Source organism: Lepisosteus platostomus, chromosome 13 (assembly GCF_059453375.1).
Source record: "Lepisosteus platostomus isolate fLepPlt1 chromosome 13, fLepPlt1.hap1, whole genome shotgun sequence".
NCBI lineage: Eukaryota > Metazoa > Chordata > Actinopteri > Semionotiformes > Lepisosteidae > Lepisosteus > Lepisosteus platostomus.
The window spans coordinates 4310753-4333434 of record NC_142623.1 but is presented as its reverse complement, the minus strand read 5'-3'; the positions used below and the strand labels follow the sequence as shown (position 1 = coordinate 4333434).

At 43.1% G+C, this 22682-nt stretch overlaps 1 protein-coding gene across 2 annotated transcripts in view; it reads left to right on the top strand.

Moving 5' to 3' along the window:
* The first annotated feature begins 476 nt into the window (after nucleotides 1-476).
* The window catches only part of rcan3 (regulator of calcineurin 3), a 40875-nt gene continuing 18669 nt past the window's right edge, over nucleotides 477-22682 (top strand). The window contains exons 1-2 of one of the 2 annotated variants that reach the window (XM_088602670.1): nucleotides 477-1405; nucleotides 3257-3475. In XM_088602670.1, the coding sequence (XP_088458796.1) occupies nucleotides 1172-1405; nucleotides 3257-3475 (453 nt within the window). In that variant the 5' untranslated portion in view covers nucleotides 477-1171. Of the gene's footprint in view, nucleotides 1406-1488; nucleotides 1778-3256; nucleotides 3476-22682 lie in introns of those variants that run through there. The other variant, XM_088602671.1, reaches the window with a different exon arrangement.

Sequence of the window (22682 nt, the reverse complement as noted above, 5' to 3'; positions counted from 1 at the left end):
AAATTAGATTATTGGATTTGGGAGGAAAACAGGAAAACTTGAATGCCCGTTGCTTAACTGGTCCTGTAGTACTACAAATTTTAGCCTCCCTTCACACTGTGCTGTGTCGGCAAATAAAATCATATCAGTGCACAGTTCAGGCGGCTCTGAATGTTCTTTGTAAATTACAGTGACGGATGAGCGTGACTGCTGCCGTGGCAACAGATGCCCTCTTTTGAACAAGTTCCTACTTGTGGAGCAAAAAACGAGGCAATGTCAGAGGAGGGGCAGACACCAGGTTACACTTCACCTTGCATTTACAAGGCATTTGGTAAGTAATAACCTTTTAAGAACGTGCTTAAATATGCTAGAATACTTACTGTAAATCTGGAAGGTTTCTTCTCATAAAAAATAAGAATGACCTCTAGTTAAACACATTTTATTGAGACACTTTGAAGTGTATGGTATTGTAAATTAATCGGAAAGACTCACAAGCTCAGCAGGTGTGAGCCTGGTCAGTACCTGGATGGGAGATGTCCTGGGAAAGATAAGGTTGCTGCTGGGAGAGGTGTTAGTGGGGCCAGCAGGGGGAGCTCACCCTGTGGTCTGTGTGGGTCCTAATGCCCCAGCATAGTGACGGGGACACTACACTGTAAAAAGGCACCATCCTTTGGGTGTGATGTAAAAACGAGGTCCTCACTCTCTGTGGTCATTAAAAATCCCAGGGCGTTTCTTGAAATGAGTAGGGTATAATTTCCATCTTTGAACTGGCTTAATCACTGTTCTCCTCCCCACTGAGAGCTGGTGTGTGGGGAGCGTACTGGCGCACTATGGCTGCCGTCGCATCATCCAGGTGGGGCTGCACATTGGTGGTGGTGGAGGGGAGTCCCCATTACCTGTAAATCCCTCTGAGTGGAGTGTCCAGAAAAGCCCTATAAAAGTGTAAGGATTTATTATTATTCCTTCATAAGATAAAATTTGCGCTGTAGATTGCACGGCACACAGGGGACTCTTAAAGCATATTTTGGATGTTATCAGGATTAAGAATGGCCTTTTCATTTTCATTTTGGAGGCGCAGTCTATTTTCTCTTATCTACTCTAGTTAACCTCGTATGTTTTTTTAATTTCTTTGTACGACGTTTCATTTTTAATTTTCTTTTCGCGTCGGGTACTTGTTAGACCTGCCACTGCCATGGGAACCCGTGTCGTGCAGGAAGCAGCTCCTTTGAAGAACCGTCCGAAGCCCCCAGTTTTGTTTTGTTTTTTTTTGTTACTAAAACGAAATTCGCGACGTCTGAAAACTGAAAGACGCCGAATGGAAACAGCCACGAATGGGCCGCATTCATTTTTTTTGTTGCTGTCCTCGCCGAGCGCCAGGAGGTGCTTCTGGCCGAGCTGTCGCCGCCGGCACGGCGAATCCTCCCAGGTGAGCCGTGTTTACCCGGCGCTCGCCACCAGTCTTGACGCGCAGCCTCCCCGACCCCGTCCGCCGCCGTGCCGATTGGTCACCCAGCGAGAGGGGCGGCAGGCCATTGGTCCTGTCCTGCAGCCCTCTGATGAAGGTGTAGGGTGCACCCACCTGCAGCCGGAGCGGTCACGGGGTGGGGAGGGGAGGGGAAGGGGGGGGTGATGCACGGGCGATTGAGCGATATAACTTCCAGCTGTGAAAATACAGCTGCGGGCGCACCAAAACAGCCCGAGGATTGCGCTGCCTCTGTGTGCCGCGCTGTGCGTTTGTTTTGCGCTTAATCCAAGAGCAGCGGAAACTCGGCGGACTGTTAACGCGGGTGGCTTTGTGGTGAGTGAGGCGATCCGCCCGTTGTCGATTTGGAGTTGACCCGAGCGGTCCTCTTGATCCGCGGAGAGCGTGATTTGGAGGTGGCAGGAAGACGCGCCGGCTACGCTGGGGCTGCGTGATGTAACCGCGCTCGGTTGTCATTTTGACATTGAGCCGGTGTGACGCGAGGTCCGTGTGTGTCGCTGGGCTCTGGTGTCCCACACGCACGGCTATTTTTAAGTCTATTTCGTTGTTAGCCCATCATATTTTTAGGTGCATGAAACGGCGGCTCTTACAACGCTACTACGAATCTTCTCCGACCAGTGTTGTGAACAGTCTCGGTATACTTAAGTACGGGGTGGCCCAGATAACAACGGTATACTTTGTTAAGAGGAACAAATCTGTGCTTCTTAGATTGTGTTGCAACGTTTATGAATAATAATAAAACAACTTTCTACGATAAGTTCCACGATCAGACGCCGCTGGTGTATTAATTAAAAAAGATATGGTGTATTAATGAAAAAATATATGGTCTTGAAAGTCGAACGTTTTAATTGTTTGAAATGTAGACGCCACATGAGAGTAAAGTTCTTTTAAAGAAATGTTCCTTAAATATAACATCACGGTGTATTTACCTCATCTGCACTTCACCGCTTTTTTCGAATGATGTCGCTGCGGGGCGACAAATTATGGTTTAGAGTGGAGGTCGTTCACAGTGCTGTTTCTGTTTATACCTGACTTATGTTTGTATTCACACTTCAAAACTATGCGGTATTTGTCTGTGAAAATAGTAATAACACTGTTATGTAAGAGGACGGTAGTCACAAATGTGGTTATTTTCTTTATGTCTTTGCAATGGTTGTCACAACACTTGATTGTCGTCTAGGAAAATATGTATTTTTTCTCTGTTTCAATCAATCTAACAATATTACAATAATTACCTGCATAAAAAATGCCTTCCTGCTTTGTGCAACACGTGTTAGACAGACGTTATTGTCGTAAATATCTAAAAAAGTCATTTTTATTCCTTGATTGTTACCTATGTGGTATGTTCTGTTTCTTATATCTATTATTGCATCTACTGTACGGGGTGGAGCACGGGTATACAAAAGATCAGTGCAATCTTAGTTTTAAACACCCTGCGTTTAAATAACACTTTAGCAGAAGGAGCATACAATTCTTGTTCCAGTGATTTCCTTCCCTGCTTCTTCCTTTCAATTCTTTCTCAAACAATTAAAAAAACAAGGGACCGCAACAACAACAATATTAATGTTTGAGTAGCGGGCTGCGTCAGCGTGCGTAGGCTGCAAAAGAACAGGTAAAGGCTTAGGACAGAGGGGAACCAGCAGAAAATAATCATGAATAATAATAGCTGTGATTTATAAAGCGCCTTTCGAAACCTAACCGCATCGTACATGGTGATGCAGAAACAGACGAAGATGTGTGTCGGATGTTGCACCGACAGGGCAGCTGCTGAGTGTCCACTCTTTGTCCCCTCAGCACGCGCAGTGTCCGGCCCACTTCCATCCCACCATGCTGAGAGACGGCGGGAAGGCCTGGAGCGACCCGGAGGAGGAGGAGGAGGAGGAGGAGGAAGAGGAGATGATCTTCGGGGAGAACGACGAGGACGCGGAGGAGATGATGGACCTCAGCGACCTGCCCACGTCCCTGTTCGCCTGCAGCGTCCACGAGGCCGCGTTCGAGGAGGACCTGCACCGGGTGAGCACTGAAGCTCCAAGGGGCAGGGTGTCCTGGTCGTGTCATTGTGTGCCACCCAGTGGAGAAGCGATCCCAGTAACAGTTAACCCAGCGGCACTACACGGCCTCCAACCCCTGACCTGCGCTCAGAGTGAGTGCCTGTATTGATAGATAGATACTTTATTGATCCCGTGAGGGAAATTGCAGTGCAACAGCAGCTGAACACAGACAACACTGCCACAGTGTAACGAATGATACAATAATAATAATACAATACATACAATTGATCCAGCCATGTGTAATATGGATTTTCTTTACCCTGCATTATTTGTTTTTAAGTGTGCGTTGCCTTGATCAGAGGCATGGGATCAATAATTTAATATTGCTGGCACCGCTCAAAAGGGTACAATAAAGCAATTGTCAGGTTGTCGATATGAAAAATAGCAGGCGCGTGCACTGAGGTTTCTGAAGCAATGAAGAGCAGTGAGTCTGGAAACCAGAATTCTCCACAAGAGCCAGAACCCTGCTATAGGTGACCTCAATCCTAATGTACTGTGGAAATGTGCACCTGCTGTATGGTCCAGTAAATGCTAGCCGTGCACTCAGGCTAACAGTGACAAGAGTGGTCTCGCATCTCTTTCAGTGTGGGCCGATTCCTGCTCAGATCTCCTCTCCTGTGTTATGTTCCTCATCAAACAGCACCAGAGCATTGACATGCTAATGATCATCATTTGTAAGGATCACCGTTTTGTCATCTCTGTCGTTACTTTCATAATGGAAAGATTTGGCTTGCACTGTAGCGAATACAACCTCTCTCTTTTATGCATTTTGATCCACTTACTTTTTTCAGCCTCCCAACTGGCAACTCTTTGGGGCCTAACGAAAAGAACAAGTAAGCGGGTATTCCGTTACCCATGCATTTTCACTTCCGAAAAAGAGAATTCAAGTTAATCACCTGTAGATTTTAAATGTGCAATTCCCACGCATCTCCATTTGATCAGATTATCTGCCCACTGCATCTTCAGTTGCTGGTGTTGTGTTTCACTGACGTCGTTTTAATAAAAACGCTCCCCTCTCTTAACCTACCCCTCCACGGCCTAGTTTACCTTCGTGTGATTAATCAGTGAAGAAAGCGTGGCTGAATGAGGCTTCGGAAAACAAGTCCCACGAGTTGTCTTATGACTTTAATTTCATGTGTATCGTATAATGCATCTATCTGTCCATTTCATCCTCCTGTTAAAAATCCAATAATCTGCTTGGATCCCATGTCTAAAGGTTTTTATTGAGGTGACAGATTTTTTTGTGGCAGAGCTCAAGTCTAAAGTAATTCGGTGTCTGTCTGACCTTCCTTTTCACGTTCTCGTCACTCTGCACATTGCCCAGTCAGCTTGGCTTTGTTCTGTTCAGAGGGCTGTTTTCTTTACAGAGCAGGTGTGCCAATTTAAGACAAAGCTCTCAACGTCTATCTCAGATGGAAAGTGCATTAGTGGAAACAGTGTTTAGTAGAACACCCCGTTCTTTTATCTTAAGTATAATGGCTGCTACTCAGCTCTCAGCATCACCCTCATAACCTGAAAATATACCATTACCTCCTGTTTTTCTCAATTTCTAGATTGAATGCTTTTACAAAGGTCGCCCCTTTTTTTCCGCAAGATCTTTTATTTTTACAGTGTTTGAAATTTCAAGATCAAGTGGAGCACTCTTAGGGAACATGGCTGGTTAAAGTACATTCCGTACCATTTTTGGACTTTGCATAGGCATTGTGCTCGTGTGAGAGCAACAGGTTGGAAAACGGAAATCAAACTTTCTGAAAGGAAAGGTTTCAAACTTTCCGTTCTATTTGTGCTATATTTATTTGTGGATTTTGTTGCTTTTGGTACATCAAAAGGGGAGGTGATGAGGCATGAGAGCAAGTTGTGCAGATCTGACTCTCTACACAATGGTTTAAGGTCAGGTGCGTGGCAGTGTGGTAAAATTACTGCCAACATCTCCCTGCATCAGTATCCTGCAGTCATGCAAGAGGGATGCAACAAAACCTTCATTATTGCGATATTGAAAAGCTCTACTTTATAATTGTGCTGATTAAATCTTTAATGCACCTCTTCATTTTCAATGTCCACATTAGACAAATTAAGGTGGGTACGTTTTATAATGGTAAGGATACTTATTAAAGTAATGATGTGCCAGAAGGATGTTAAGTTATAGGGCCGCATGGTGGTGCTGTGGCCTGCATTGCTGCCTTGTCATGCTGGGGCCCTGGGTTCAATTCCTGACCTGGGGTGCTGTCTTCGTGGAGTTTGTATGTTCTCCCTGTGTTTGTGTGGGTTTCCTCCAGGTGCTCTGGTTTCTTCCTACAGTCCAAAAACATGGTGGTAGGTTAAGTGGCTTCTGGGAAAATGATTGCTTGCCAGGATAGACTCCAGCTCCCCTGCGATCCTGAACTGGATAAAGCACTAACAGGATGGTTGGATGGTAAGTAATAGCTACTAGGGTTTGAACTGGGAAGCTTCTCTCAGCAGTGCTTTGGCCTTAACTACGGCCCCATTTAGCCCGCTGAATGGAGCCATGGGCAGGCTGAGTGTACAGTCTGGTTATTTACTATTTTACTGGGAGAGCTGGGGTCAAGCAGCCTGACCATATTGTTGAAGTTGATGCCCTGTCTTTTTTGAGAAATGTCTGGACAAGATTGTGAGCTCAATTAGATGAACAAACAAGCTAGATGGCCCAAATGGACTCCTATTATTTGCAAACTTTCTTGCGTTAAATGCTTAGCAGAAGCAGGGTGATGTAGGTATATATAGTAGAACCTAAAAGTTAATGAGTCTAAAAGCCGTACAGATTAAGTGTCCCTCTTCCTTTTCTCAAAGATCACTGTTACGTCATTTTTTGGAAAATGTAACTTTTTCCTGGTTACAGTCCTTGACCGTGTGTCGCTGACACCTTGTCTTTTTTTGCAGTCCATCATTGCTGCCTCAGACTCCCTTTGGATGTTTTGTTTTCTTGTCCTTCCTTTCCGATCTCTTGGGTATCTTCTTCTGATCTCACGGTGGGCTCTCCTGCGCTGTGATCCAGAACGTATTTAAAATTTCCATTTGCTAAATTTTCCAGTCAGTCTGCCAGGAGCTTAGGTTTAGTTCATGGAGCATAAAGAAATGCAGTTCTTAACTGCAACAAATGAATGGTTATTACCAGGAAAGGGAGAATATTGTTTAGCAGCAGATGCACTGGCGTGTTATTGATGGATACACCCCTGAAGCTGGTTGAGTCCATAATGAAAGGCAGAGGCTAGACGTTCATCCCTCCATCCATTTTCTGACTGCTCAGTTCAGTACGGGATCATGGGGAGGACGGAAATCTAATTGGGCAAGCAGTGGGCACAAGGCAGGAAACATCCTGGATGGGACGCCAGTCCATTGCAGGGCACACACGGACACAGCTGTGCACATCAGAGCCAATGTGATAGAAGCCAGTTAATTTGCCAGTATGACTTTGGACTGTGGGAGGAATCCGGAGGACTTGGAAACCCAGGGAGAGACCTATAAACTCCATGCGGAGAGCACCCCGTGCCTCCTTGGCTGGAAGGGAGAGGGGGTACTGCTTTCTTGATTGTTCTCCAGGCTGGACTTTTGACAGGATAAATGATGGCAATTTAGTTCTCATGCAGTAGTCCACCTAACTCAAGTGACTCGCAGTCAGTCATGAATGATCAGTTCATTAAAATAACAACAACAAGAACAATTTATATAACTGAAAAATAAAAGTAATATCTTTTTTATTTCTAAGAAAGTGCATTGAGAGTGATCAGATCCTTTTTATGCTCCCTATATTTCTAAAAATATGACATCTGAAGATTAGCAAGAAAAAGCTCTTAATCTTTAAAGCGGGGCACGAGAGCCTGTACCGGAACACTTTTTAGTTTGGTGAACTATTCAGCATGCTTCCTACTCTAACAGCAACGTTGAAATGATGAAACATTAGCAGAGTGTTATAGTTATAGTGATGTGTGGTTGGGGCGGCTCTTTGCATTCAGTCAGCGCACTGAGTCATGAAAAGATGCCAGAGTGCTTTACTACACCTCATCAATGTCAAGTTCTTTTTTTTCTCTCCTAGAAAGTAGCAGGTTTTTTTTCTGCTCTTACGAGCTCATCTGTTATTTACTGAATGGAGTCTTTAATACCCTGAAGCAATCAGCTGCCCACACAGCACTTTCACAACAATTGTTTTTTTATTCTCTCTCTCTCTCTCTCAAAAATAAAAAGTACACACAGTCCCAGAAAATATTCCACAGTACAGATCTTGCGTGCCTATTTACAGTATAAATCTCACCATCTCAGCTATGTCTGTCAGTCTGTGGTTCTAGTTGATTTTCTTCATGCTCAGTCTCTTTCCTGTTCAGAATGTTGCTTCGGCCTATAGGCTGTGACCTGGTTTGACAGTCCAAGCACAACAATAGGCACAAATCCAGAGCAGTAGTCTTACACACACGAGTCCAGTGGGGATGGAACGGAGGGTCACAGAAGTTGTAACAGGACAGCTTTTCTACTGCTTGGTTCCCTTAAAGAAATGTAGCTAAATAGAATATTTTACTAGATTATACTATATAACAAAGCTGACCTATTGTAGAAAGATGTAAATTGTGTTTTTAATTTGCTGGCCCACTAGATTAGGGCTCGTGGAGCTGTCTTCCTGCTGCATTGTAACTCATTTTCACGAAATGCAGAGTGTATTACAGAATCCAGATCTTTTAATTAGTGAATGATTAAATGAAGTAAATAAAAAGTGGCAGAAATAGACACTTGATTAAAAAACAAACAAACAAACAAACAAACAGCCCTGGGCTTGCCAGATAAGACACAAGAGATGTGTCATCCCTGTACAACGTACTGTGAACATTGCTCCTCTGCATGCAAAATATAGGAACTGCAGCATTCTGTGAATTTCCCTGGTTTAGCCTGCCTGGATGCCTGCTTTATAAATAGAATGGCCTAGATTACAACAACTGCAGTGGCGACAGGAAGCTGCCTTGAGCACTGCTACGGCTTTGTTGTGTAGACGGGACTGTGATGGCACAGGCATTCTGCCAAAGTTACCCTTCCTTTGCTGGATTAGCCTGGTATTGACAGAAATGACCACAGTCACAAGCTGACTGATTCAGCGTTCTCCCCCCATTCCAAAACATAAGCGTGCACTCTTCCCAAATGAGTCTGGTTGGTGGAGGAGTATGGTGTACATTTATGCTGTGTCGCCTGAGATGAAGGCAGAGAACACAGACAAAGTGGACTTTTTTATTACATTATTTTAGTATTTTATTAGACGCACTTCTCTCCTTTATAATAATGTTTTCATGGAAAACAAATCGCAGCCACGTTATCGGGGAACCGAACGTTGTGCAGTTACATGGATAAAGGTCTTTTTATCACAAAGTTTGAAATTTCCGCTCTGTTTTATTCGTCTGAGAGACACAGAAGAAATACTGCCTCTTGTCTGCAGCAGCTTCTGTCTCGGGCTGCAGTCCATCATTGAGCTCCAGAAATTTCCTGCTTGAGTCTTGTACAAGACCCCAGTGCCTGTGTCCAAAAATAACCCCTTTTCAGTGGCTTAGGTGTGCTGCCTTCATGAAGCTTCAAAAGAAAGAATACTTTCTTCATTCTTGTTCTAAAGGTTTCCTGCGCTATTCCTTGTATGACCGAATATGGGGCAAAGTTATAAAGGGTGTCTGTTGGGCCAGTGATATGGCATAATGCATATCCCCCTGTAACCTTTTAATAGTGCAAGGAGCTCCTCAGAAGGAGCTTGACTTACAGTTTCTGGTGGAATAATGGATAAACCTGTCCAATTTTGAGGATTTCCAGAGTTAACTGAGCACAGGTGTTGTCAACAATGTCATGGCACACTGGAATGAGGGGACTGTTATTTCAGATCAGGTGATTGTGTTGAAAACTGGGGATTTCAACAGAAGAATAGAAAAAAGAAGAGGCATTTTGAATGTGAATATTGAGTCTAAGAGAAGTTCAAGGCCTCTTTTGGTAGTTGGTGGGGTGGAATAGCCACACATCCTACAAGTTTGTTAGGATTGCTCATAAACAGAGATGGTTCTTTGTTTTCACAAGTGCTGCTGGTGTGACATTTTGGAAGTTATTGAAAATCTTTAGTGGCATTGAAACACTGGAACCTTACATTTACAGTAGAGTAGAAGCACAAACTCTTCTATATGCTAGAGGCCAAGCCAGGAAGAGTCAAGCTGTGGAGACCAGTGCTGGGGTATGCGAAAAGATGAATTCCTAATGCAAGAAATTGTATAGGGCTAATAAAGAAACATTATACATTATTATTATATCTTATAGTAAAAACATAGGAACAAGCTGTAGGTCTCAGTGTAAGCAAGGTAAATGCATGGTAAAGTACATAATTATTGTGGTATTGTGGCATGCAAAGCAGATGTGTGGTATTAGCATGGTAAAGCTCCGAAATGCCCTGGTTAACTTTTATGAGATGTCAGGCTTGAAACATTAGCCCCGCTGGATAATGAAATGAGTTAGCTATGGGTTAGTTATGAGTTAATTCCAGCCGGAGAACACAAATCACTTCTGATATGAAAATCTTTAGAAAGATTGGCTGCTCTTGTCCTTTAAAGGCTTTTTTAAAGAAAACTTGTTTTACACCACTTTTCTAGTCCTGTCTGTCCAGTACCTTTAATAAGCATTAAAAACACAGTACACTAAGGGATGAAGTGTTCTATACGTAACCTGTATACGACAAAACATCTTCTTTAAAGGGTTTGATCTTCTAAACTTCTCTGCTGTTGGACATCTTATCTAGTTCTTGCTTTTTACGCCTGTGCCCTTTCATCCTGGCCATTTTCAGAATGGAACATGTGTAGTCTCTGCAGGGTATATGCGTGGTGAACATTTGATTAATTGCACAGGGTTTTGTTCTGTTGTAAGAGAATTATCAGTTCCAGAAACCTTGTAGAATTTATTCAAATGAAACACTGTTCTCTCCTAACAGAAAATTGCTTGTTTTAACGCTGAGGTAACATTCTAGCATATAGAGGAAATGTGCAATTGGTCAGAAAAGCAAGTGGCATGCTTGTTGCCACCCCAAAACAAATGTTTGATAGACACCTAACTTTAGCCTGTGCTTTCAAAGTGACCTAATTAGCCAACCCAGTTTAAATCAGTGTATGGTATATGCTTTGTACATAACAGCACCACAAGCATGGAAGACATTTCTTTGCCTTGGTATTTAAAAACTGCACTTGCTTGCCTGCAAGCCTGCCTGTGCTCTCAGTCTTTAGAACATTATGCATTGTCTTTTGCCCCAATTGAAGCACAGTGTGAGTGTTTCTAATACTATATATAAAAGTTTTTTTGTGGGTCCATGTGGTTACAGGTCTCACAGTGTAAGAAAGGTTGACATCAGTTTTTAGGTGAGATCAGTTTTATGATGATATCACTTCCCACACCTTTAAGAAGGTTTGGACCCCCACACTCAGGGTTTGGTTTTCTGTAGTGTCAGGTGTGGGCTGGATAAGAATCGAGCACCCCAGGGTTTTGACTGCAAATGCATGTTGAACCGGGGCCCGACTGCATAATAACATTACAAACCAGAGGAGGCCTTTCTTTCATCCAGCTCATTTTGATGCCAGTATGTGTGTCATCTGAGGATGTCAGCTCACTGTTTCTTTGAAGGAAACTATGGTATCGGCTTCAGCAAGGTACCTGAGTAGCTTTTTCCAGGCCCCCACAATCCATTGTGTAAAAAGAAAGGGTCTCCTGTTCACATGTTGTGATTGTAGCTACCCATAGTTCCTGCTTGTCTCCTCTGGCATGTGTTTTGCAGTATACTGCATTGTGTGCTACAGTACGCGAAGTGCCATGCTTTGTTTTTTCCATTAGGGATGAGGTTTTAAGTGCGGTCGACCATTGTGAACTTTGAGCATTTGGAAGCATTTAAGGGTTCTCGACTGTGGTGGTGGACACTTAAATACACTGGACATTTCAAGCGTCAAATCCTAATTTGTAGAGTGCGCTAAAGACAAATCCATCATAGTGGACTGTATATAGCTGTGGTAATGTTTCTTATTGACAAAAAGCTTTTTGTGACAGGTTGATCGATAAACATAATTAGTCAGGTGATTATAAAGAAACCTGATGAACCATGCAGTTATCATTTTCATTTGCTATTTTTCAAAACTGCTTTTACATGAGATATTTTGTTAAAATTAAAAACACTGGGGACCTTGGACTGCCTTTAGGAGTGTAGCCGGATTTGTCTGTTTAGGCTTCTGTGATAGTGGCTCATGCTTGCTTTCTGCTTTCATCTGTTGTACATTGAAACAACGTGTAAGCTCATCTGTCAAGCTGTATGCTGTAGTGAACTCCCTTGCCTCCTGTTTTTTGTTGCAGTGCAGCAAAACATTTTGATAAAGGCAGAGTAATCAAGTAAGAATTAATGATGTTACTGCTTTCCTTTTTTGTTTTTTTTAGTCATTCAGACTCATAGCTGTGGTTTAGCGCACTCGAAGGTAAAGAAAGCAGGGTTTTATGACCAACATACAATTCTAAAAATAGGAACTGAGAAAAAAAGAAGATAATCCTTACCTTTGTCTCTGATACATTTTGCATCACTGCATTTCGTTGTTCATGAATGGAAAATGATCCGCTTCCTTTTGTATCGCCTCGCGCTGTGTTGTAAGCCGTCTCCCAGCCCATGTGTTCCACATTAAGGCTTTCGAAATAGATGTTAAACCTGGACTTTGGCTTAAGGAGTCTTATTTCCTGCAGATGCAAATTACACAACAGTAACAGGCTGTGCTGTGTGGCCTGTCCAGGTGTGTTATGCAATGCTTGAAAACCGGTTGAAGGTCTGCCCCCCTGAGTTTCTATGAAATGAAGACAAATGAAGCATTGTGGTGCCCTTCCAAAATGAGCCTTACTTTTCACATGCTGATCTCTCAAGAGTGATTCAGCGAGACAGTGATTAGATGTGGGGCAGGAGCAGTTCAATAATTACTGTCATTTTGTTCAATTTGTAAGTGTATGTGTTTAGAATGCTTTTCCAAGTGTGGCCTAGATTTTCAGCAGGGGGGAGAACTTGCCCAAAGGAATATTGTTTACTAATGACTGTTTACAGTAGAATTATTTTTCGTTGTACCGATTGCATATTGCGGATTATGACAAGATGGCAGGTTTTGCTTTTTCGGAGGATTTTTCATCCAGTCCAGAGAAAACCCTCCATCACATTTTGGCAGGTGGATCAAAGTTTTGATTTAATCCAGTCCGTAGGGGTTCATTGTTCCTCTACCGGAGGGTTGCTTCTTCTGAAGTGCTTGGAGTAAGAATGAATACCACTGAGGGACAGCGTGTTGTTTTTCTTTCATTAACATAGATTACGTTAATTAAATGTGGGAGATGGACTCTTATGATAGAAACATCGAGGAATTGGATATCTTTTGCAGAAGTTCTTCTACATCCCCTGGAGTTCATTGTGATTAAGTTGTTCGCTCATCGGCTATTGCTCCGATTTACATAAAAGAATGCAAAGACTGTTCCTTAATGCCAGCAGGCATTGATTAGCAGCTGTACAGGAACTGTGTCCCGCAGTTTCTAATGGATTATCAGCAATGACTCCTTAAAACCAAAATGGACTCTGTGTTAACAAATCAGCCCCTTTGAGTGCTGTGAATGCCTTTCTTGCACAGATTATATAAATCCTGGTGTGCAGTTGCCAAGCAGATTTACAGTGCAGTTTTGGAATAATTAAGGAAAAAGAACAAAGCTTAGGCTTTTTGGATATCTGGGAGCTGTGCATGTATTGTGTGCATGGCCCATTTTATAAGGAGGAATGGGATCTTGTGATCTGATGATGCCACGTTGGTTTTGCAGGGCATCTGCAGGAACAGTGGGCCTTAAAGAAACAGTATTAGGAGAGTCTGAGTGCCATGTGTGAAGGTTGCATTTTAGACCCAACCCAAAGATTAAGGTGTAATGGCCCGGCTCTAACCCAAGGAATTCTAGGCCTTTGAAAACCAGTGGACACGCTGAATGGAGGATGCACTGGTATTCAGGCAGACCAGAGAACATGCTGTACACGCTGTAAGCGGCCGTGCAGCACACAGGATAATGGAGGAGGTTTTCGAGCTGGTGGTCAGGTCTGGTGTCTGGTCTGAAGGGTCAGGCTGTCCAGCTGTGGAATGCTGGAGTAGCACAGACAGACAGGTTTGTGTGAAGATCACTGAGACTCTCAGGGCCATTACCCAGTGACAGAGCACCTGAAAGAGGACAGGACACGGCTTAAGTATCCAGCACCAATAAAGTAATTGCCCGTTAAGTGGGAGCAGGTAGCAGTGACAAGCATCCATATCATGTTCTCACGGCAGCGTGGGGACCGGGGGCTGTGAGCAGGGGCCAGAGACTAAGTGTTACATTAGGATGACAGGATGCTGAGTGTGTAGTCTTACTGCACCTGTTTTTACAGGTGTTTACAGGTAAGGATGGGAGTTTGTTAAAGGCCTAAAAGCTGTCCACCTGAGAAAAACGTGTGGCTTTTGGGCACAAGGGCATCATGTATTTACTAAAAACATAGAAACAGCCAATACTCCACCTGCCTGCTAATGGAAAAACCAGTTATCCTGGTGAGGCACCCGGCAAGCCACAGCCCTGTCGTGTAGATACAGAGCTCAAGGCAGCACCGGGAGGATGAGACCATTCTCTTGCCTGAATGGGAGATAGAAAGAAGGTCAGTTTGGAGTGGCCAGTCAGGTCTCGCCAGCACTATGCAATCTCTGCACAGACACAGGAATCTGGCGAGAGTGGCCAGTCTCGGACCCAGGACCTAGGAGCGGTGAGGTAACACACTAGTCCCCATGCCTCCTTTCCACCCTGGCATGATGGAATGCCTTCAGATGCATTCTTTATTCTGCATGACAACATGGCAGCCGTTATCTATATTCCTATCCACTTGTGAACCTTTGAAAAAAGTTTAATTTGAGTCAGTCATGCTTGATTCCATGCATCACGGTACCCGATGGAGCTCATTAAAATAACTGAAATACAGGATACTGAAAACAGTTTTTTTTCCTACTTCTTGCACAATCATTAAATCCTTTGAATTTGATGACTTGCATGATATTATGTGACAAAGAAAATTTACATTTCCAGTTAATCACACAGCTTGAGACTTTATCTTTTAATTAGTTTCGTCAAAAGACAATATATTCTAGGTTGATAAAAGCAGGCTATCAACAAAGAAATGAAGTATAGTAGCCTTTTTGTTGTTCCCTCACTTTGAATGTCCAAAATTAATTGAATGATATCATGCCTGGAGTGATTTCATTCAGCATTAATTGACTAGAGGCTAAATGTACTTTGTGTGAGCAATAGCCTATTCACGGTATGCTAGAGATCTTTTGAAGACGTTTCCATCAAAGGAAGAATCATTCCAAGCCTCACCTGTCCTGATGTGGTGAATTGTGTGCCTGTCATGAGTGCTAGTAGCACCTAACAGTTGACCAGACTCATGTTTCAGCTTTTTTTACACAAATTATCTCAACCTGGTCTTGTTCCTACAGTATATTAAACACCAAATTCAGATAGCAGCTGGTTCAGACAATTATATCTGGAGTCGTTCCTGATGTTTTCAGAATTGTAGTTAAAAACCAGCTGGAAAATAAAGCTGGAAACTTCATTAATTTAAATGCTGTTACAAGTCTTTAAACCTGGTTTTGTGATTATTGGTAAACATTTTCCTTTTTTGTTACATAAAAAACATTGGAGGTAGTCTTGCTGTATGTTTTTTCAAGATGCAGTTCGCAGGTATCGTAATGCTGTGTTGTTGAATGGGCAGTTTTGCCCACAGGAAGCCCTTTGTATCAGCAGAGAAGCAGGTTTTAAGTTTTTATTGTCTGCAGTGCATGGTGTTGTTCCGCAAGTACTAGCACAGTGGGATTAGTCAAGAGCAGCACTGCAAATTAGCAGGCAGCGAATGACGTCAGTGCTGGGTCTGAACGCTCTCTGGTTGGTGCATCTAAAAGCAGGCTGTCTGTGAAGCACAGAGAGCATACAGCCACAGAGCTCCTTCTCACAAGTCTAGTTGTATTACCAGTGCTTCCAAAAGCACTTTACAGCTAGCAGAGCTATTGGAGTTACAGAATTAATCTTTTGCTTAAAACTAGAACAAATAGGTTTCAATATCCTCTTTTCTTGATCTAGAAGGGAATGCCATCTCTTAATATGAAACTGGAAGTCCTGGCTGTGATTGCGTGTGAGGTAGACTCAGAGGTGTTTACATCCGACAAAATGCAGGTACAGTAATGCTCTGTTGTTTATTTTAATTTCTACTTGCTGCCTGAAAAGATGTTTATATTCTGTACACGAAGCAGTCAGGACAAGCTCCTGTGCAGGGTATTGTGTTGACTCTCTTGTCTTCTGATTCATGGACTTTGTGAATGAATCCACAGTAGATGGAATCGTGATGACAGATGTGCTTCTCTTCTGAGGAGGAAGGAAAATGCCGTAATACGGTGCTGTGTACATTCATGCCTATTTATTATTGATAACCCAAGCTAGTTAGGATCAGATATCTCCCTGTGAATATGTGAACCATTCAATTCTGGAAGTCAACTACCTCTGTAAAAGAGTGGAGTGATGAATGGAAATGAATCACAGCGGAATACCGAGAGGCAGTTTGATATGCAGTGCCAATTCCCTGCAAGAACATTGCAGGTAGCTTTGTTCCTAATGGTCGCGGGGCAGGATTCAATAAAAAACAGGAAGCAGTAACCTCTGGCAGATGAGAGTGCCAGTACTTATTCTGCCACTGCACTGCAGATAGCTTTCTTGGAGACAACAGATTCGACTGTTTAAGTATTCCAATGCAAATTTCCCAGTGCCATCTAGGCATAGCCATTGCACTGTACCTGATGGTGCACACCCCAAACCAAGAAAAATAATCTGGAAGAGAGCGGAGAGGCATCTTTCAGATCTCCGCTGTTGCGGAGAGATGTTATCAAAGTAATTGGAGCGCTGCAATGTCGTCTTCTCCTATGTGCTAGTTCAGTCATAAATGATAGAGTATATGTTGGTAAGCAGTACAGTTAGGTCACCTTTAAACAACATTTGCACCCTCTGAAATGTGAACAAGTTAGAGCTTTGGGTTTCTGGCTAGATTCGACTCTTGAGATTTTGTGGCAATGCAGTACAAATTGATTTTACTTCCTTTTTTTCCCAGATCATTAACATACAGTCAAAGATCTTTGCGTAAGATCTTTGACTGCAGGTATTGATATTGACTCTCCCAAAAGGCAAATTTGATTAGGATTTTTAGTTTTCCTTTGTGTATTTGAATGTTGTGTGGTTTACTAACATATTGTATTGTAGCTCTTTTGCCATGGCTGCACGGAGCTGTAATTATTTTTTCAGTGCCCATACCCTGGTCCAACACAGTAAATGTTATAGTGCTGTTAGCCACAATGCTTCCCCGCTGGTCTGAATCGATCCACAACGGTGCTGTCATGACCAGCCATTGAGCCTTCATTATTAGTAGTATTGTCTGTTAGTGGAAAGTGTGAGTCACGGCGGACTGGAGCTTCTCCCGAAATCATCGGGGTGGGAGGTGGAACTAAGAGCTCATGACCCTGTCCACTGGGCGAAACCGCCAGTCCATTCCCTGGCCACAGGCAAAGACAAAATCACAGACAAAAATCAGTCCTAGCCAGCGTGTTCTTGAGCGACAACTGAAGCACCCGGGGAAAACCCACACCAGCGTGAGGGCAACATGCAGACTCCACACAGACACACCCAAGACCAGATCCCGAACCCAGGACCGCATTGATCGGGAGGATCCGAAACATATTGACTACTTTTTAACTGATGTAACCGATGGCGGTTTCATCTCTCTGAAGTGAGTGATGTTACCTTTTGACATGAGCTTGCACAGTATGAGGTATTGTGGTTGGCTGTGTTAAAAAGGGGCCTTTGTTTCCGTGCTGGAGAATTGATCCTTCCCTGCCCAGCCGGTGATTGTAAATGATGATGTGCATTGTACATTGTTTTATACCTGCTGCTCTTGCTGCCTGCAGTTTTTCCATACTGCAGTTATGAGCAGCATGGATAGGAATATACTGTCTATACTATATCGGGACTGACCAGTGTTAACTCAACATCGTACCTCTGTTGTCTCTTGCCCTTCTGAGTGGGTCTGGGAAAACACTTTGTCAAACACGGCATCTCCTAAGTATTGAGTGACAGAATGAGAATCGCAAGAAAAGAGCAAAATAAATCCTCCAGGAGAATTTGCACCTTGAATGCTCTGGTTGGGTGGTTATTTCATTTGAACGCACCAGCATGGGCGAGGTTGAGGCCGAGGCCTTGCGAGCCTTTCTCTGGAGCACACGCCTGCCAGAGCTAATCCCCTGATTTCAGTGCTCTGCAGCCCCTTTGCCACTGCTCCATGTCTGGGCTGTAAGATTCCAAATGGGATTTTCTGGCTGTTCTGTCAGCTGAACATACCGTATGAATGAATGAATGAATGAAAGTATGAACCTCTAGCCCTGCAGTACTGTGGTACTGGCTTGGTAGTAAGTGGGCCTGTAGGCAGAGTTAAAAAGACCTCTGGTGACAACATTGCGTCAGTACGAGTGCACAAGAGAGAAGGAGGATCCCAGCTGATAGTGGTGTAGATTTAGATGAAGAAAGAGAAGTTTGGCCCTGGTCTCCTGAAGATTTGTTTGCAGAGTCCGGTGTTCAAGAAGGACATCTGAAATAAAACGGTACGTGTGGGAATTCATTCGGAATTGGCAATAAGAGGCATGAACTCCGAAGCAATGCCTTGGGGGGGGGGATAAAGCAGGATTGCAAATGAAATTTGTTTCTTTGACGTCCTGCACCCTGGATCGAGTACCGCAGGGGAAAGATTCCCGACCTGTGATGACCGACCCCCAGCGGGTACAGGTCTGGCACTTGCTAGGCTCAGGTGTGCCAGTGGAAACGGGGTACCCACGCCTGTTGAGTGTAATTAAAACTCACAAGTGCCTCATATGATCCAGGTGGCACTGTTGCACACTGTGCCGGGGATACTCTGACCAACCCCAGCCCACCACACCCCCAGCAGCAGGTGGCAGATTGTGCTCCACCTCACTGTCAGTTAAGGGCATAGTCAAGGCTGGAATAGGCCATGTTGGACCTAGAGGTCTCAGTTTGCACTCTGGGCAATGCCTTTAGTGGCAGAGGCATTCAGAAATCCCTCTTGACAGGTAACCAGAAAGACATTAAAGACATAAGCTGCTGCAGCATGTTTGTTGAGAAATCACTGTCCACCCCCAACAACTTGCACATTGTATTATAAGAGTTTTGCCGGTGATATTCACTCTTGGAGGTGGAGTGCTGTGAATTGTGCTTCCCTCTGCATCTATCGTCACATCGTGAAGGTTGCGGACCTGTAATTCCTTTTGTTGGAACATTGTCTGCTTCATGCGTAGTTGTCCTTTCCAACTTTTGTTAAGCACTTCCTGTTTTTTTCATCATGTCATGATTAATATTGAGAAATTGTGTGGAATCTGACCTGCTGTCAGAAATTAATTTATGTATACTGAAATTGTGTTCAGTATTAATTTATGTATACTGTATACTGGTGGCTGTTCAGAAAACAGACCAGTTGGTTCATTTTTAATTCTGTGCTCTCTTTTTCTGCACTTGTACCTGTGTTTGGTATATGTGCTGGCTGATATGAATATAAACGGAAAGAACAAAGTCTCCAGTCGATCCAGAATAACCTAAATAAGCATTTTTGAAGTCGAAAAGCTGGCAATCTATTCCTCCAGACGTTATTCAGTCATACTGATGTCAGTCTTACACCCTGTAATTTATTTTTCCCTGCCCCAGCCTTACTTTTGAGACAATAATACCTTGCGTGAAGCTGATAATGACAAGTGGTGAGATATAAGCTAGTTTAATACCACTGCTGTGATAACCGCAGACCTGTCCATAGCTGCAGGTAGCCATTTTGGAATGACACATGCTATTTAACAGCTCTCTCGTCCAGCTAAATCTATAGCAGCTCTGCCATTTCTTTCTTATTTTAGGCTTAAGAAGCCAGGCTTAAAATTGCTTTGGAAATGTTTTGATGTTCTTGGAATCTAAGTGAATGACACCCTAAGTGAAGCCTCATTCATTTAGAAACATCCATAAACATTTTATGTGTGCATTGGCTGGCCTTAGGCTTTAAGATGAGCCCTTATACACATGGCACTGGAAATCAGTGTGTCAGATCAGGACACAACACTGCAGTGGGTCAGATTTACATTGTGAAATATAGTTCACTTTTTTATTTTATTCACAGGGTGTGGTTTGTGTTTCTTAGGGGCCGTGTTGCTGCTGTAGTACAGGTTGCCCACAGTCTGACACAGACATTTTTGGTGCTCATCTGGCCCCCATGTGCTGTGTTTAGCACAACCTCTGGCAAATTTCATTAGGAAGACTTGGAACACCGTGTGTTTGTGTGTGTGTGTGTGTGTGGTACTTAATCTGTACATGTGAAATAAGAAATGTAAGTAAACTCTAGAAAACAAGCAGCTAAGTTGATGCTGTACAAGTCAGGGTTAGGCTTATCTCAGACCTGCTGTTTCTGAAGCGCCTTAGAAAGACTGCAGTTGCCCACCTAGGGCTGGCCTTGTGGATTGAGCTTCAGCTTGATGCCTCTGTGTGGCTCACCAGCTCCCAAGTAAGCAAGGCCACCAGCCAAGCTCTCTTTTCAGACTGCGGGTGATGTAAGCACTGATGCCATCGATTGTTCAAGGACCGTCCAGTCTGCTCTGGGATTCTGTACTCTGTCTCAGCTGAAGCTCTCATTCAACTAAATGATCCTGCTTCCACCATTACAACCTATGAAAGTCTAGGAATAAGAGGAGGCCATTAGACCTCACTAGCCAGCCCCTGAGGTCCGGGCGGGTTGATAATTTCAGACCCTCTCGCTTGACCAGAAGTGTGACATTCGTTAAGCCCAGTGTCTACTAGGAGGACTAGGAGGCACTCAAGGTTATCTTGTGCAAACTGGGTTGCATTGGCCCTTGAGAAGATTATTAATATGAATGTTCTAATTATGAGAGTCAGTGAGCAGGACAATACTGCCACACAAAAAAGCAGTTTTGCCTTATTGTTTTTTTTCCACTACACTATATATGTTCATTGTAGTCTTTACCTGCTAGGGGTTTATATATGAGCCAGTATGTTTTGATTAAATGAGCACAGATAAATGTGTGGTTGACACAATTAATTATTTTTCTGCATCTCCAGAGCAACTTTTCTGAAGAGCCTTTGATCAAAAGGATCAGCCAAATACATACTGATTATTTTAGTCTTATTTGATTCATTAACCTTATTACATATAAATCACCATGATGGACATAAGCCCCCGGTTGATTTATTTTGTTGTATTTTGCTTTCAGAGCTAAATTTTTAATGTGGTTTTAACCTTGCACTTCCACGTCTCTGTCTGAGGCTTATGCAATATTCATTTGATTCATGTCAAGCACATCAGGAAGCAGAGCACCACTTTTCCAGTTTTTTAATGACGTATTCCCTAAACTCATCACTTTCGGCTGCACAGGAACGCCAATTACATGCGCACTCGCACACGCATGAAGACCAGGCCATTGCTGTTGCAGCTACATTCTGCCCAGTCTGTGGAAAGTGGGCTTGCTCAGCAGAGTCGCAGATTTCTGACTTTCTTATTTTGGAATTTGCTGTCAGACTGAAGAGGAGCCTGACGAAGGAGGTGCTGCACTGTCATCCTGTGCAAGAGAACATTTTCATTTTTCCTGGTTCAGTTTTCTCTAGTGTCAAAACTGACTGAACACCCACTCTTCAGTACTGTGATTTTCACCATCTGCTGTGGTCAACCTGCAAAAAATTAAGTGCAAGAAAGAAACATTGCAGTTATACCCACTTTATCGTTCATTTTTAAGCTAGGAGCTTTTCAAACAATGCTCATCATTTTGGAATGTCCATCCATCCATTTTCTGACTACATAATCCTATACAGGGTTGTGGAGGAGCTGGAGCCTATCCCAACAAACAACAGGCACAAGACAGAATCCGCCCTGGACAGGTCACCAGTCTATCACAGGGCACACACATATCTGTACATATTTGAATGGAAATGTGGGCTTATGGACGCTGCTCTGAATAAAAACCATAATACTATTTCAGACTCTGCAATATATAGTATAAAAGGAAACACAGGAGAAGGTACCTATAAACAGCCTATTAAGGAGTTGCACAACATTGTGTGGATAGGATTAGCTTAAGAAAGTATTACGGATTGCCACAAACCACCTGTCTGACTGAAAACATTAGTTCCAAATTGAAATAACAGGATTAATAACCCACATGCTGTGCAGAGATTATCGACTCAGGAGTGTTTACATCCCAAATATTAGTCTGCATTATTTAAGATCCTTAAAATACTGTAATTAACTAGTGGTGTGGACTGGGTTGAGATGGACTACAGAAACACATGCCTGGGTCTCTATAATAGGTGCGAACTCTGTTATGTTATATGTGCTTCACTCTGCTTTTATTCAACACTTTGGCGTGAACAAGAGTTGTGGAAACGCCTAGTTCCCTACATTCTGACACAAAATCTCAGAACATTACCAATTATGTTAAAATGAATGGAAGTTATGATGAGACAATAATTTTAGCTTCTTTCGGAAAAATCCTGGCAGCTTCAGTCGGCACAATTTTAGGAAAACGGTAGCCTGTGCCATGCCTGTTTGGCCCCATGAGCAGCTCTTAGACTTAGGGTGTTTAAGTACAGTTTTTATTAAAACACAGGCCATGTTAATCTTGGTATTGATAAAGGAGCTGTAAGGTCTGCCTAAATGACATCAGCATTGTTGGGTCAAATTAATTTGAACTTTTTTCCATGATCCGTGATCTTATGACACCAGCAAATGAGTTCCTGCACACACAGTACGTGCAATATTGCATTTGTGGGGCATACTCATTACCTCGATCTCATACTCTTCTTCTGTTCTATTTATAATTCAACAATAATGCCCACCACCGCTTATTGTACTGTGCCTGTTTTAAAGTCATGCGTCGGTGTAATGGAAATTGCAGTATAAATAGAGACCATTGTTATTAAATGGATCGTAAAAGGTTGCTATTTGTTCTGTCTTTATTTATTTAACTTTATTGCGTGATAGGTTAATCTAATGATATTTCCAT